The following is a 16702-nucleotide window of genomic DNA, read 5'->3' as shown; positions in this document are numbered from 1 at the left end:
TATCCTTTTAAGCATCAGTTTAAATCATAATTTTTAAGGCTATTTAAAATTTGTTTTTAAATAGTTTGCAGATTAAGTTGTTCTCTCAAGTGTTTTTGTATACATATGAGTGATTCGCTTTGCTGCATAGCAGAAACTAACCAAGCATTGTAAAACAACTATAATAAAAAGTATTTTTAAATTTCCATGTGGCTGAAAATTTGTCAATCTTTCTTATATTAATTTCTACATTTTTTATTCTTTTATCAAAAATATGACCTGTGTAATTTTCTACCTTTTACAATTTATTAAGATTTTCTTTGGGACCTAATAAAAACACATGGTCAATTCTTATAATCCATTCATGTAATTTTTCAAATATGGTATATTCTCCCTTAGTATGGTATCAATGTTAATATATCTACCTTTTATATTAACCTTATTAATTCTACTCTTCAGATCTCTATATTCTTATTTATATTTTTCTTCCTTGAGTGACAAAAATATTGCAGACTCCTACTACCACTGTGGTTTCTATTTTTTTAAATCCCATTTCTAATTTTTGATCTATATTCTTTAATGTTGAGACATAAAAGGTTCATTATAAATTTATACTGCTTATCAATACTCAAAGACCTATGGTCCTCAGTTAATATTCATTTGTCTTGAGATTTGTCTTGAGAACTTGGCTTTGTCTCATATTAATGCTTCCCTGGTGGCTCAGAGGTTAAAGCGTCTGCCTCCAATGTGGGAGACCCAGGTTCGATCCCTGGGCTGGGAAGATCCCCTGGAGAAGGAAATGGCAACCCACTCCAGTATTCTTGCCTGGAGAATCCCATGGACAGAGGAGGCTGGTAGGCTACAATCCATGGGGTTGCAAAGAGTCGGACGTGACTTAGCGACTTCACTTCACTTCACTTCATATTAATGCTGTGATCCATGATTTATTTTTGTAGGGATTTGTCTTACACTTGCTTGCTTTGCTTATTGTTTTGCTTTTAAAATTTTAACAGCTTTATTGAAATATAATTCATATATGCCATACATATTAGCTTCCTATGGTTGCCACAAAGTATTACAAACTTGGTGGCTTCTATCAATACAAATTCATTCTCTTAGTTTCATAGGCCCAAGTTGTTGGCAGGGCTGGATGTTCTGGAAGCTCTAGGGGAGAATCCATTTTCTCATCCTGCCTAGCTGCTGTTGAACACATACTGCTTTGCTTCTGACCCGTTCCTTGCACCCAACCTCTTGCTTCCGCTGACACATCTCCACCTTCTATATCAATCTCCTTTTGGCTCCCTCTTACATAAAGACACTGTGACTAGATTTAGGGCCTACCTGGATAATCCAGAGTGATGTCCCCATCTCAAAAATCTTTAACTTAACCACACCTGCAAAATCCTTTACGTCATATAAAGATTTGGATCTGTATATCTTTGGGGGCCATTCATTATTCAGTCTATCATACATACCATACAATTCACCCATTTGAAGTGTACAATTTACTCTTTTAAATATCTGTAGGGTCACGTAAGCATCATCATAATCTATCTTCCCTGAAAGAAACTCCAAACCCACTAGCTGTCACTTTCCATTCCTCCATCCCTACCTTTCAAATCTGGCAACCACTAACCTACTTTCTGTCTCTACAGATTTGACTACTCCAGATACTGCCCATAAGTGAAATCATACAATATGTGGCCTTTTATGAATGGATTCTTTCACTCAGCACAATGCTTTCAAGGTTTGTCCATGTTGTAACATTTATAAGTACTTCATTCCTTTTCACTGCTGAGTAATACTATACTGGATGGATAATACAACTTTTTTAATCCATTCATCAGCAGATGAACATTTGAGTTATTTCCACTTTGTGGCTATTATGAACAATGCTACTATGAACATTGTGCATTCGTTTTTATTTATATAAGTTTTGTTGCTATGAACATTGTGTGTATAAGCTTTATTCTCAGTTCTCTTGGATAAATGTAGGAGTAGAATTGTTGGGTCATATTGAATTGTTGGGTCACTAGTCATATATAGTCATATGTTCTTTTGATATTTTGAGAAATTACCATATTGTTTTCCAAATCAGCTGCATCATTTTACATCTCTAACTGCAATGTATAGGGGTTCCAATTTCTCCACATCCCCATCAACATTTATTATTGTCCATCTTTTAAATTATATTCATTGTAGTGGGCATGAGGTATCTCTTTGTAGTTCTGATTTTCATTTCCCTAACGATTAATGGTTATTTATCAAGTGCTCATGTGTTTGCTGGTCATTTCTATATTTTCTTTGGAAAAATATTTATTCAGATTCTTTGCCATTTTAAATTCTGTTAATAGTCTTTTTTTTTTTTGGCCACATTGTGCGGCTTGCCGGGTCTTCATTCCCTGACCAGAGACTGAAACTATGCCTGCTGCAGTAGAAGCACTAAGTCCCCTCCACTGAAAACCAGGGCATTCCTGGGTTAACTGTCTTGTCACTGCTGAGTTATAAGGGTTACTTATATATTCTGGGTACAAACTTGTATCAGATATGTTTTGCCAATATTTTTTTCTTTCCCATTCTGTAGCTTGTTTTCTCACTTTCTTGATGGTATCATTTGCAGCTACTTTGAACACTTGTGAGTCACTGTAAGTATGTCATATAAATTGAACAGAACCGGGTTTTGATTTGGATTGTTTCTGCTCCAATCTAAAATAAAATCTTTAACAATAATATAAATATAATATTTATATTATAGTTTATAACAAAATTAACTGGTCTCACTTCCATTACTTTGTTAGTCAGGTATCATTTTGAACTAGAAAGCCATCTATCACACTCTTCTCAGGAAAGGTCTTAATATGCATACTATTCTAGGGACTCAGGAATCTGAGGAAAAACTCAAAACAAACTCAAAAATGTTAAGAAAGAATGACAACATCTGTGTATGGGGAAAAAAAATACAATAAACAAAATCTCAACTGATTACTAATTCTGAACATGTGAAGTATCTATGCTTAATATGGGAGAAAATCTAATAAATTCATTTTAAGCTCAGAAATTTTTTTTTCTTTCTTTTTTTTTTTTTTATATTAAGCTCAGAAATTTTATCCTAGTAAAAATAAAATGCAATTTAATTCTGGACAGATCATTATTCTACTAATGGTTCAAAGTTACCTCATCCAAAGAAAGAACAGTTCACATGGTAAAATTATCCAAGAGTGAAACACTATTTTTATAAAGTTAGCTATAGATAGGGATATAATCAAAATATTCAACTATATTTCAACATTGAAGGATTAAATCAATTATTTGAAGAAATAAAAACGATTTAAAATATGCAATTCAGATATCAGTGATCAGTAAAATGCTCCCAGGTTTGCCTTAGGAAGTTCACAACTTGAGAAAATAGCATTTTGTTTCAGCAATTTTCTTATAAAATCTTGCATTGGTTTCTTAAGGAATTCAACATCATTTTTTTCCATTGCATCTGATGAGGTAAAATAGCTTGTTATGAAAAGGAGAAACAGAAATGATCCATTTTACTATGATCTGCATAAAGGAGTTTGAAAACCAGTCTGAATTCCCACCCCTGGATGAAGGGAAGATAAAATAACTATTGTGCTAGACAAAGGATCAAAAGAATGTGAACAACAACTCACAGAAAGCAAAGGGTGTCAGGGAACAAACACAGTTTTCTTACCACATTCTCCAAAGGAGCTGCACCGAACACTTTAAAGACAGGGTTGGGTTTGGAGGGAGAGATACAAAGGACAATAGCTTGTTGTCCTACTCGAGTAGTATATTCATCTAGTGTGGCTCGGAGTTTCCTGAATCAGAGAACAAAAAGACAGAAATTACGTGACACAGACAAAAATTACGTGACAGAGATTTCCTTTGACTTGAGACAATTTATTCTAATTAGGTATGTCTTCTTTTACCTGAATTGTGAAAAGGGTGTGTGTGAGGTTTAATATCCTGTTCAGCAGAAATATGTATATCCCTTTGTCCTAAAGACCCGTGACTAGCTCACTGACATAAGAGTCTACCCCAGGTTTACGTCAGGACACAGCCATGACACGTTGAATACAGAGTGTATCATACTTCCTGATCTCAGCACCAAAAGTGTGCTGCTTATAATAATAAAGATTAATGCTGAGATGTCCTCCTATAGACTTTACTATATCATTTCCATGCTTACTGAAGGGGCCTAAAATGAAGTGTTTCTGATTTCTTTGACTGATATGATCACTGTTTATGTCTTGCTCCAATGCTCAGTCACGTCTGACTCTTTGCGACCCTGTGGACTTATAGCCTGCCAGGCTCCTCAGTCCACGGGATTCTCTCAGCAAGAAAACTGGAGTGGGGTGCCATTTCCTCCTTCAGGCAATCTCCCTGACCCAGGAATAGAAACTGCATCTCTTGCATCTCCTGCATTAGCAGGCTGATTCTTTACCACTAAGCCACCTGGGAAGCCTGTTTATATCTTACCGATATAGTACTTCAAAAATGTTGTCATGTTGTCATTTCCAGATTTTCATTGTGATATAAACAATAATTCTTAGTCCTGAAGTATTTTACAAATGAGGATGGAGTAAAAGAGCTTTTTCAAATCCATCTGTTTCTGGATGAAACAGAAACATTGTCCTTTCCTTCTGAAATTATGGGAGATAATTTTAAAGTTCTACATCCCATAATTCTTCTGGGAACATAGTCTACCCTGTCAAGGGACTGATGAGTCATGCCAATTCAAATGAAGCAAAGCCAACATATCACAAGAAAGTTTTCCATCTTTCTCCAAAAGCACTGTGTCTATGCCCCTTTTAGAAAAGATGGCTCTATAAATAATATATTCAATTCCTCCTGCCTGTACTATCATTAAAGATAGTAAGATTTATCATTAAAGGAAATTTTTTTGCCTATCTAGTGGTATATAATCTCTGTGCTGAAAACTACCATTAAGTATTTTCTGGATTTTCCCTTCAGTTTCTTATAATCTTATGTTCTTAATATAGACTATATTTTCTAACTTTGGTCCACATATCATTTACAAGTGCTGGTACTCCATTTGGATTCAACATTCCAATAAACATCTTAACAATTTGGGTATATAAAATACTATAAGAAGAGACTTCTGAAACATTTTATAGACTAAATTTTTTATTATACATGAATTCATGTTGGTCAACCTGTCAAAATATGAAGTCCTCCACGTACCACAGATGTGCAATAATCTTTCTTTACAACCTACAAACTCTTCAGAAGAAATAAAAACAAGTGGAAGAAGTGGAAGTGAAGTCACTCAGTCGTGTCCGACTCTTTGTGACCACATGGACTGTAGCCTGCCAGGCTCCTCCATCCATGGGATATTCCAGGCAAGAGAACTGGAGTGGATTGCCATTTCCTTCTCCAGAGGATCTTCCCAAACCAGGGATCAAACGCAGGTCTCCCGCATTGCAGGCAGACGCTTTACCATCTGAGCCACCAGGGAAGCCAAGTAAAGGACCACATACCAAACAAGAAATCCAGTGGCATTCCTTGAAGGAATGATAAGAAAATACATTCACTGTCTCCAATTCCTCTCTTCCCATTCTCTTTTTTTTTTAAATATTGTTCTTATTTTCTTCTTTTTTTTCCCCTTTATTTTTATTAGTTGGAGGCTAATTACTTTACAATATTGTAGTGGTTTTTGTCATATATTGACATGAATCAGCCATGGATTTACATGTATTCCCCATCCCAACCCCCCCTCCCACCTCCCTCTCTACCCGATCCCTCTGGATCTTCCCAGTGCACCAGGCCCGAGCACTTGTCTCATGCATCCAACATGGGCTGGTGATCTGTTTCACCATAGATAATTCCCATTCTCTCTTGAAGACCCTTCAATCTTTTCATCCTTACTGCTCCTCTGAAAACACTTTATCAAGTTCAATCATGACCTCCACGTTGCTAAAGCTAATGGTCAATTTGCATCTTAGTCAACCTGTCAGCACCATCGATAGTGCTGATCACAAGTCCTCCTTCTTGGAACAATTTCTGTACTTGGTTTCCAGGACACCATTCTCCTGGTTTCCTCCTGACTCACTGGTCACTTCTTAAGACTCTTTGATAATTCCTTTCCTTTCTTTAATCCCTAAGGGGTAAAGTGCTTCAGTCCACACTCATTCCCTGCTACTGCTGCTAAGTCACTTCAGTTGTGTCTGACTCTGTGCGATCCCATAGACGGCAGCCCACCAAGCTCCCCTATCCCTGGGATTCTTCAGGCAAGAACACTGGAGTGGGGTGCCATTTCCTTCTCCAATGCATGAAAGTGAAAAGTGAAAGTGAAGTTGCTCAGTCGTGTCCGACTCTTCCCGACTCCATGGACTGCAGCCTACCAGGTTCCTCTGTCCATGGGATTTTCCAGGTGAGAGTACTGGAGTGGGGTGCCATTTCCTTCTCCAATGCATCAAAGTGAAAAGTGAAAGTGAAGTCGCTCAGTCGTGTCCGACTCTTAGCGACCCCATGGACCGCAGCCCACCAGGCTGCTCCGTCCATGGGATTCTCCAGGCAAGAGTAATGGAGCGGGCTGCCATTGCCTTCTCCGACACTCACTCCCTAGTCTGCTTCGAATGCTGCCTATGTGCTTATATCTTCAGCCTTGCTTTCATTCCTGTACCCTCAGAGTCTATTCTTAACACAATAGTCTGAGTGATACTTTAAAAACATAAGTCAGATTACATCATTGTTTTAATCAAAAGTCTTCATTGACTTCATGTCACTTAGAGTAAGAGTCAAAGCCCTTAGACTGGACCAGAAGATGCCATGGCGTGGCTTTCCACTACTATTAATATTAAGAGCACACCTCTTCTCATTCTTTCTCTAGTTGTTCCTCAAGCATGTCTAAGACATGCCTTCCCACTTCAGAACCTTTGCTTTTACTAGCTCTCAGCCCCAAAAGTTCTTCCTGTAGATATCAACATGGTTTCCCTTACAATTACTTCAGGTCTCTGTTCAAAGGTTGCCTTAACAAAGATCATTTCTATAAAAAAAGAGAAACTACCATTTTCCTCCTAATCCTCTAACCTTTCTATTTTCCTTATTTTGCTCTGTTTTTTTCACTTTTCATCATCTGATGTATCATATATTTATTTTCTTATTCCCTCCATTAGAATATAAGCTCTTTAATTTATTTTGTTAGCTGTTAGGTTCCCAAGGCCCAGAACAATACCTGGCACATAGCCGGCATATATTGATAAATTTTCTCTGAATGAAATACTATGATTCTATACATCTATACAGAGAAGTTAGGGCTTCCCTGGTGGCTCAGTGGTAAAGAATCCATCTTTCAATGCAGGAGACGTGGGTTTGATTCCTGGGTTGGGAAGATACCCTAGAGAAGGAATTGGCAACCTACTCCAGTATTCCTGCCTAAGGAAATCCCGTGGACTAAGGAGCCTGGCGGGCTGAAGTTCATGGAGTCACAAAAGAAGCTAATATGATCCAGCAACTAAACAACATACATCTGTTAATCATAGTTCTAGTCTCATTTATTTTTGTTAAAAGTACTTTAAAGTGTAATTCTGTTATCAAAGAATTTAACTTGGTATCCCTTGATGAAGGGATTCCCTGGTAGCTCAGCTGGTGAAGAATCTGCCTGCAATGCAGGAAACCGGGTTTGATTTCTGGGTCGGGAAGATTCCCTGGAGAAGGGGTAGGCTATCCTCTCCAGTATTCTTGGGCTTCCCCGGTGGCTGAGATGGTAAAGAATCCGCCTGCAATGCAAGAGACCTGGGTTTGATCCCAGGTTGGGAAGATCCCCTGGAGGAGGGCATGGCAACCCACTCCAGTGTTCTTGCCTGGAGAATCCCCATGGACAGAGGAGCCTGGTGGGCTACAGTCCATGGGGTCGCAAAGTCAGACATGACTGAGCGACTAAGCACAGCACAGCACATCCCTTGATGAATCTAATAAGGTATATTCTGTCATCCATACCATAAAGTATTTGAGGAACAGCAACAACATGAATAAGGAAGCCCTCACCTAAGCAAACGTGTTTGCTGTCTCTTCCGGATAGATGGATTAGATTCAAACACATGAGGACGTTTCCGTTTCTTTCCTGTTGCCACAGCAGCAGCAGCTGCCATTCCCACAGGACCTGAAACAATAACATATGTGCTGAGACCAGGCAGAGTCTGTTAACTGCACCATGTAGAAAACAATAAGATGTACAAAAAAGTAGCATTTATGTCCTAGTATGTTATCAATAAGTATAGAATATTACTGATACCATCAATATACTTCACTGTTCAACATGGATCATATTTTAATTTACCATTAAAACTTACAATGAATCTTTTAAAAAAGTTAATGACTCACACCTCCCCACCACATACTAGTTTGAATTTTACATAATATTTTTTTGTTTTGTTTTATTAGCATATCCCTACTTTTAAGGCAATATTCTCAAAGGTGCTTCATAGATGAAATAGCACCATTTAGAAGAAGAGCCTGCCAAAACAAAAAAAGTTACAGATTTTAAATTTCATTTCCATTCCTGTGCCCCTCTTTCCGTTACAAGGCACTGACAAGTTAGAAAGTCGGAGATAATCACTCATATTTGGAACACCAACCCTACCACCACCACTACATATAAGAGGAATATCTAGAAGAATACCAGCTTATTTCCACTTACTAAAAGTGGAAAATTTTTTCTTGTATATCTGAGAATTATGCCCTAAATGGAACTGTTAACCACAAGGTCATGTTGATGAAAGCATCCCGGAAGGAAAGTAATAAAAACTGTCCCACTCTAAGGGGAAAATGTTAATAAAATTTGGTCTGGTTTGCCCTCAAGCTAATGACTAAAACAAACAGTAGGCCTTAAGGAATTATTAGTCTCTGATTCACCCAATCTCAACATATCAATGGCATTCCTTTTATTTTTTAAAACAGACAATCCATCTTTATCTTTATTTGTGAACCCCCTAGAAGGTTTAAATGAAAATTAGGTTTAAGTGCTCACATTTATCCTGGCATATATGTTCTATAAATGGCTCAATTACAATAGGCCTCCCTGAAAATCTACATGAGCCTCTACATGTTATTTAGTTGTATACTCAGTCTGACTTAAATAAAACCTCTCTAAAGAGCCCCCAAATAAGCAAGAAACAAGGTAATGCCTTTTACCTTCCTTTCCACTATAAATAGCTGGCAGAAGAAAAAATATAACTGATGCCTTTTTTTCTAACATTTAATTTTTTTAATTGTGGTAGTGACACAACATATGAGATCCACCGTCTCAACCAACTTTAAGTGTACAATATAGTACTGTTAACTATAGACACAACGTTGTATTCTAGAACTATTCATCTTAACTGAAGATGACTGAAACTTTATGTTCGTTAATGGCAACTCCCCACTTCTACATCCCAGCCCCTGGCAAACACCATTCTACTGTATGCAGAGTAGAATAAGAGTTTGAATATGATACTTCATATAAGTAAATCGTGCAGTACCTGTCCTTTTGACCCGTATATGTTACTCAACATAATGCCATCAAGGTTCATCCATGTTGTCATATATGGTAGGATTTTCTTCCTTTTTTAAACAAAAAGCTAAATATTCCATACATACATACCACATTTTCTTTATCTATTCATCCGGAGAAGGGAATGGCAACCCACTCCAATGTTCTTGCCTGGAGAATTCCATGGACAGGGGAGCCTGGTGGGCTACAGTCCATGGGGTCACAAAGAGTCAGACACGAATGAGTGACTAACACACATTCATCTGTCAATGGAAATTTAGATTGTTTCCACACCTTGACTACTATGAATAATGCTTCAGTGAACACAGCGGTGCCAATACCTCCATGAGATCCTGACATCAATTCTTTTGAATAAACATCCATAGAAAGAACTGGATCATATGGTAATTGTATCTTTAATTTTGGGGGAGGACTTTCATACTGTTTTCCATAGGGGCTGTATCATTTCACATTCCTACCAACAACATAGAAGGGTTCCTATTTCTCCATATCCATGCCAATACTTATGTTTTTATTTTCTGCTAACAGCCATCTTAACAGGCATGAGGCAATATCTCATCGTGGTTTTGATTTGCATTTCCCTGATGATTAGTGATGCTGAGCATCTTTTCATATACTTACTGGCCATTTGTGTGCCTTCTTTAGGAAGATGTCTACTCAAGTCCTTTGTCCATTTTTTAATCAGGTTACCATTATGTTACTGAGTTGTGTGAGTCCAACATTTTTATTATTATTATATTAGAAGTTTAAAATATATATTTTTAAAAACTTTAAAATATATAGCAAAGTTGAAAGAATTTTATAGTGAACATTCACCTATCTACCACCCAGATTCTACTATTAATATTTTACTATATGTATCTATTCACCTTCTTACCCATTCATCAACCCATATTGGGTATTTTTAAATGCATTTCAAAGTAAACTACAGTATGATCCCACTATATACTTCAGTAGAAGTATCATTAGCTAGAGTTCAATATTTTTAAGTTTTTTCTTTTGAGATAAAATCTACATAGAGCAAAATGCACAAATCATTCAATAAATTTGAAAAATCCATACAACTATGAAACCCAAACCCCTACTAAGATATTTAATATCATCACTACAAATAGTTCTCTCCTGTACCCTCCCATCACTTCTTTCCTGTACTTCCCACCATAAGGACACAAGTCTTGTTTGTTTCACCCTACATTAGTTTTGCCTATTCTAGCACGTCAAAATAAATGGAATCATACAGTATATGCTCTTTTGTGCAAGGTTTCTTTCACTTATAATAGTGTTTTTAAGATTCATCCATGTTACTATATATATATATAAAAAAAAATCTCAGTAGACTGTTCCTTTTTATTGCTGAGCAATACTCCAAAGTATGAACAGACCACAGTTTATTCTGAGAGACACTTTGGCAAGTTCCAGTTTTAGGCATCATGAATAAATTAATTAATTAATGCAATTTAAATAAAAATCCCATTTTTGGTATGGAACTTGAAAAATTGAACTTTATTTATTTATTTTAAATTTTATTTCAGTTGCTCAGTCATGTCTGACTCTTTGCGACCCCATGGACTGCAGCATGCCAGGCCTCCCTGTCCATCACCAACTCCCAGAGTTTGCTGAAACTCATGTCCATATTTATATATAAATAAATAATATTATTTGTTCTAAATTTTATTTATTTTTAAATACCTTTTTATATGCAATGTCTATTTTGAAATATTTAACTTAATAAATCCTATCAAGAACAACCTATTCCCTTTTTCCTAGGAAATAAACCCTATTTATTTATTTATCTGGCAGTACCAGGTCTTGGTTGAGGCACATTTGATTTTTGTTGTGGTGGCATGCAAACTCTTAGTTGTAGCATGTAGGATCTAGTTCTCTGACCAGAGATCAAATCCGGGTCCCCAGGATTGGGAGGGCAGAGCTTTAGCCTCTGGACCAACAGGGAAGACCTGGTTCTAAATTTTAAATGGAAATGCAAAGGGCTAAAAACAGCCAAAACAATTTCTGAAGATTTTAAAAAAGAGGCTGGGGCACTCACCCTACCAAGTACCAACAGTTACTATAAGGCTACAATCCTTTATGACAGTGTAGAACTGACTGAAAAGACAGACAAATAAACCAACATAACTTACTTGAGAGTTCACAAACACCCTGCTGTGTCAAAAGACAAAGGTGGGAAAAGGATGGATGATTAAAGATCTGGAGTCAGAGTAACTGACTGTCTGAATGCAAAAATAATGAAAGTAGATCCATACATCATACTATACAAGAAAATAAATTCCAGGTAGCTTAAAGGCTTAAATGTAAAACAAAAACATCAATAAAATAACAATAAACTATGTAACTTCTACAATAAACTACTGGAAAGTATTTACAAACACAGGGTTAAGAAGAATTGCTTAAACAAAACTCCAAAAGTTTAAAACACTAGTAACTGCACAATGACATAAATCCAAACTTCTATGAACAAAAAGAAATAACAAAAAATTGGGAAGGGAGTGGACAACTAGGGGAAGAAGATAACTACAATACATATTTACCAAGAAAAGATTAGTGCTAAAAAAAAAAAAAAAAAATCAGTAACTCTTAAAAAAATTGGAAAAATGGACAAAGGAAAATATGCAAAATAAGAATAGCCAATAAAGTTCTGAGATAACACTCTATCTGATTTTCCTGCACTGGCTGGAACCTCTTGCTCAAACAAGCAAATTAAACCAACACTGAGATACTATTTCATACCCATCAGACTGGCAAAAATAAAAACAATTGACAATACCAAATGTGGCGAGCATGAGAAGCAACAGGCACCAGAGTACACTCCTGGTGGGAATGCAAACAAATAAAACTATTTGGAAAGACATTTGGGATACCCAGTAAAGTTGAAAATGTGCCTATCTTTGCCCTCCTGAGTATACCCTCAAGCAGAGTTTTTCAAACTATGAGTAGTTTTTTTGTTTGTTTTAATAACATGGAATAAAGTGAAAGATAACAGAACATATCAAAGAGTGTGTTACTTGCAGTAGAAGTTAAGTATCACTTCCTGAGAAATTGTTATTTCAATTATATGTGCATCTTTATTCTAGATCACAATGTCTTACTGTGGCACACTGTCAAAAGAAGTTTGAAAACCAAAGCCAAGAGCTCTTACAATATGTACAAGAAAACACACAAAATAATTTCTATTTGTAGCAACTGTAAATAGTAAAAGATTATAGACAACCTAAGTGTTCTCCCAATATATGACACATTCAGATAATGAATGGATACTAAATAACAGTTAAAATGAAAATTATCTAGCCATATTATCAACATACATAAATTTCAGAAAAATAATACTGAATGAAATAAACACTTTTAGACAAACAATATCAGAGTGATACCATTTATATATAATTTAAAACATGCAAGTGAAAGTGAAGGTCACTCAGTCGTGTCTGACTCTGAGACCCCATGGACCATACATTCTATGGAATTCTCAAGGCCAGAATACTGGAGTGGGTAGCCCTTCCCTCCTCCAGGGGAATCTTCCCGACCCAGGGATCGAACCCAGGTCTCCCACAGTGCAGGCGGATTCTTTACCAGCTGAGCTGCAAGGGAAGCCAAACTATGCAAAAACAATGCTAAATATTGTTTACTGATAGATACACACAAAGCAATATGAAAGAAATTTAAGAGAATGATGACGATCAAATTCAGAATAGCGGTTACTTCAGCAGAGGGAGAGAATGAAATAGGATTAGAAAAAGAGGATAACCAGCTACCCTTCCCTCTCCATTTTAAGTAAAGTTCATTATATTCCTCAGAGAACTCAGTGCTTTCGAAATTATTTAACTTGGTTATATGTACCCCTCTTCCTATCACTGGTCTGTAAGGGGCTTTAGGAGCAAGTTCTTGCCTGTCTTGTTTATAGTGTCTATATATACTAATACAAAGTATATAATAATTTCTCGGTAACTGTTGAATGATTAAATCATTTATATCAGTTGGGCCTCAGTTTCCACATCTGCCACATAAGAGGGTTAGATTAAAATTCTTTGCTAATCTTAACACTATGACAATGCAGTACTGTACTATAGCAAAACTACATCTCAAAAACACCTTCCTTCCTAGGAAAGAAGTTGACTTGGATTCATTATGTTAGGATGCCCTCTTCTGGGAAGTATAAAAATTTCAAAATATATTTCACAAACATTTTATATGTATTTTGCCACTAAATCTTATTTTTAAATTCACTATTTCAGAAAAATACACTGGATAATGACAGTGTAAGTTTATTTTCATTGCAGCTGTCTTCTTTCACTTAAATACAGCATATACTTTTTTTTTAAAATGTAGTACTTTGGCTATTTCTAATCATTGATTTCCTGTCCATCTTTTCCTAAGTATCTTCAAAGTCAGTGTTCCTTATACAATATTAGATCCATCCAGACAGGGTCTACATGGAGCTTTCCACATAGCGCTAAATGTACAGTGTAAGATCATGGCATCCAGTCCCATCACTTCATGGCAAATAGATGAGGAAACAGTGGAAACAGTGGCTGACTTTATTTTTCTGGGCTCCAAAATCACTGCAGAAGGTGACTGAAGCCATGAAATTAAAAGACACTTACTCCTGGGAAGGAAAGTTATGACCAACCTAGACAGCATATTAAAAAGCAGAGACATTACTTTGCCAACAGTCTGTCTAGTCAAGGTTATGGTTTTTCCAGTGGTCATATATGGATGTGAGAGTTGGACTATAAAGAAAGCTGAGCGCAGAAGAATTGATGCTTTTGAACTGTGGTGTTGGAGAGGACTCTTGAGAGTCGCTTGGATTGCAAGGAGATCCAACCAGTCCATCCTACAGGAGATCAGTCCTGGGTGTTCTTCGGAAGGACTGATGTTGAAGCTAAATTCCAATACTTTGGCCATCTGATGCAAGACCTGACTCATTGGAAAAGACCCCGATGCTGGGAAAGATTGAAGGCAGAATGAGAAGGGGACGACAGAGGATGAGATGTTTGGATGGCATCATTGACTCAATGGACATGGGTTTGAGTGGACTCCAGGAGTTGGTGATGGACAGGGAGGCTTGGCATGCTGCGGTTCATGGGGTCGCAAAGAGTTGGACATGACTGAGTGACTGAACTGAACTGAAATAGTAAAGAGAATGATATAAAATATCACCCAGCTTTAAGTCATTTAGGGGCCCAGAAAATCTCAAAACCTTAAACTGGATTAAGATGATCCAGGATTGCTAGTGCCCAGGCACTGGTAGAAGCAAACAAAAATCCTCTCTAGATGACAATAATATTATTCTAGATCCCAAATTATTCTAATAAACTTCTAAACACACACACATACAGCATTCATCCAAATAGAACCAGAACATGAAGAGAAAAACCAACATAAAGCAAGCTGGATAGAAGAGGGAAAATTAATATTAAGTATGTATGAAACAAAAGTAATAGCACAAGTATATATATAACTTCTAAACTAATAAGAAAAAAATGAAAAAATAAAAAACAAAAAAACTTTGCAATCACTCCAAAAAAAAAATCAAAAGGAAAGTAAACAGGACAAGCAGGACAATGAGAAAGCATAGAGTAAACATGATAAATTTAAACCCCAGTGTACCAGCGACTGTATGTGTGATGTATCAGCGATGTATCAGTGATTACATTTACTGTGAATGGACTAAATGAGTTAAAAGTAGGTCTTTCTTGGTGGCTAAATCCTTGGTAAAGAATCTGCCTCCAATGCAAGAGACCCAGGTTGGATCCCTGGGTGGGGGAGATCCCCTGGAGAAGGAAATGAAAACCCACTCCAGTCTTCTCGCCTGGGAAATCTCATGGACAGAGGAGCCTGATGAGCTACAGTCCAAGGGGTCGCAAAGAGTCGAATATGACTGAACTTTTAAGTTAAAAGTAAAGAGTATTGGAATGGATGAAAAAGCAAAACCAAAGTTCATATCACTAACAGTATATGCGACTAGAACCTAAGTCTCAGTGTAATTCAGGTACAAGTTGAAAATGCAAGGCTTTAAAAAAAAATCATGAAGATACGATATGAAGATATCTGAGTGCTTGTATCCTTAGCTCTTTCAGATAAGCACAGTACCAGAGTTAAGCCAAAAATGAAGGTATTCCAATCCAAACATTACCTGCAGCAGCCAGATGGGCTGTTACCTCATCAGCCGCTGTGGAGTTAAGTATGTCTGAATCATCGTATGAGGTGTCCTCAGGAGAAGAAGGCGAGTCTTCGTCAGCACTCAGCATACTGTGTTCGGTGTAGGTGGCCACGTGGACCTGCTGAACTTGTTGGGCCACTGCATGAGCTTCTATGGTAGCCATGTGTTCAGTTTGGGGCACTCCGTGTTCCTCCATGAAGATCCACTATTGGAAAAAAAGGTAAGGAACAGGATTCAGCATGTAATACAGGTCAATGCTTAAACTAAGAAATACTTTCCTCAAGGGAAGAGGAACTTCAACAAGCCTGTCATTTTACTATATACCTCACCACACCAAGTCATAGGAAATGGGCAGCATCATTACCGTATGACATAAACATGGTAGAATATTTTCCTTGCATGAAACTATTCTGATGGAAATTCACTGTGCTAGTTTTATGTTTAAAGTCACAAAACAATAAATATCTTTGGTATTATCCATAATGATAAAAAAGATATTTAAAAGGTCCTGGTGACTGGCATTTGACACTGTGGACATAAAAACGGTAAGTAAAATATTTAACAGTTCCTTTGTATTTCAAACACATATAGGAGTTAAACATTTTTTTCCCAAACTGTGATTATTCAACTTGGTTTTTCTGCTTATAAAACTGTGTTTCTCATGCCCTGAGGTGACACAGTAACAGGACTAAGGTTTGCTCACCTACAGACAGCACTTAGGCTCTGTTCCCTCTTTCCCCTGCCCTAACATACAGAGAAGTACACTATCCTTAACAGTTTTTGAAGCATACATACATATGTATGATTTAAAATAAAAACAGGTTCACAATACATGTATTATTCTGTGACAAGATATCTGGACATTTTGACATGTCAGAATATACAGATCTACAGACCTTTCTATGTAGCTGAAGAATACTTCACTGTATTGATGTGCCATAATTATGCAACCAATCACCTACTGATTTACAGGAAAGTGAAAGCATTAGTCACTCAGTTGTATCTGGCTCTTGGCAACCCCA

General features: G+C 36.9%; 1 protein-coding gene and 1 non-coding gene across 6 annotated transcripts in view; one reads left to right on the top strand and one right to left on the bottom strand.

Moving 5' to 3' along the window:
• The window catches only part of NRF1 (nuclear respiratory factor 1), a 121876-nt gene that overhangs the window by 61373 nt on the left and 43801 nt on the right, over nucleotides 1-16702 (bottom strand). For all 5 annotated transcript variants that reach the window (XM_043871748.1, XM_043871752.1, XM_043871753.1 and 2 more), the window contains 3 exons: nucleotides 15654-15885; nucleotides 7999-8113; nucleotides 3680-3806 (listed from right to left, as the gene is read on the bottom strand). In XM_043871748.1, coding sequence (XP_043727683.1) covers nucleotides 3680-3806; nucleotides 7999-8113; nucleotides 15654-15876 — 465 coding nt within the window. In that variant the 5' untranslated portion in view covers nucleotides 15877-15885. The remainder of the gene's footprint in view (nucleotides 1-3679; nucleotides 3807-7998; nucleotides 8114-15653; nucleotides 15886-16702) is intronic.
• TRNAW-CCA lies at nucleotides 689-760 on the top strand. Its single transcript has one exon. It is a non-coding gene; the product is annotated as a tRNA-Trp (tRNA).

Source organism: Cervus elaphus, chromosome 18, assembly GCF_910594005.1.
Source record: "Cervus elaphus chromosome 18, mCerEla1.1, whole genome shotgun sequence".
In the NCBI taxonomy this organism is placed as follows: domain Eukaryota; kingdom Metazoa; phylum Chordata; class Mammalia; order Artiodactyla; family Cervidae; genus Cervus; species Cervus elaphus.
The sequence above is the reverse complement of the archived record's forward strand: the minus strand, read 5'-3'. Positions and strand labels throughout refer to the sequence as shown.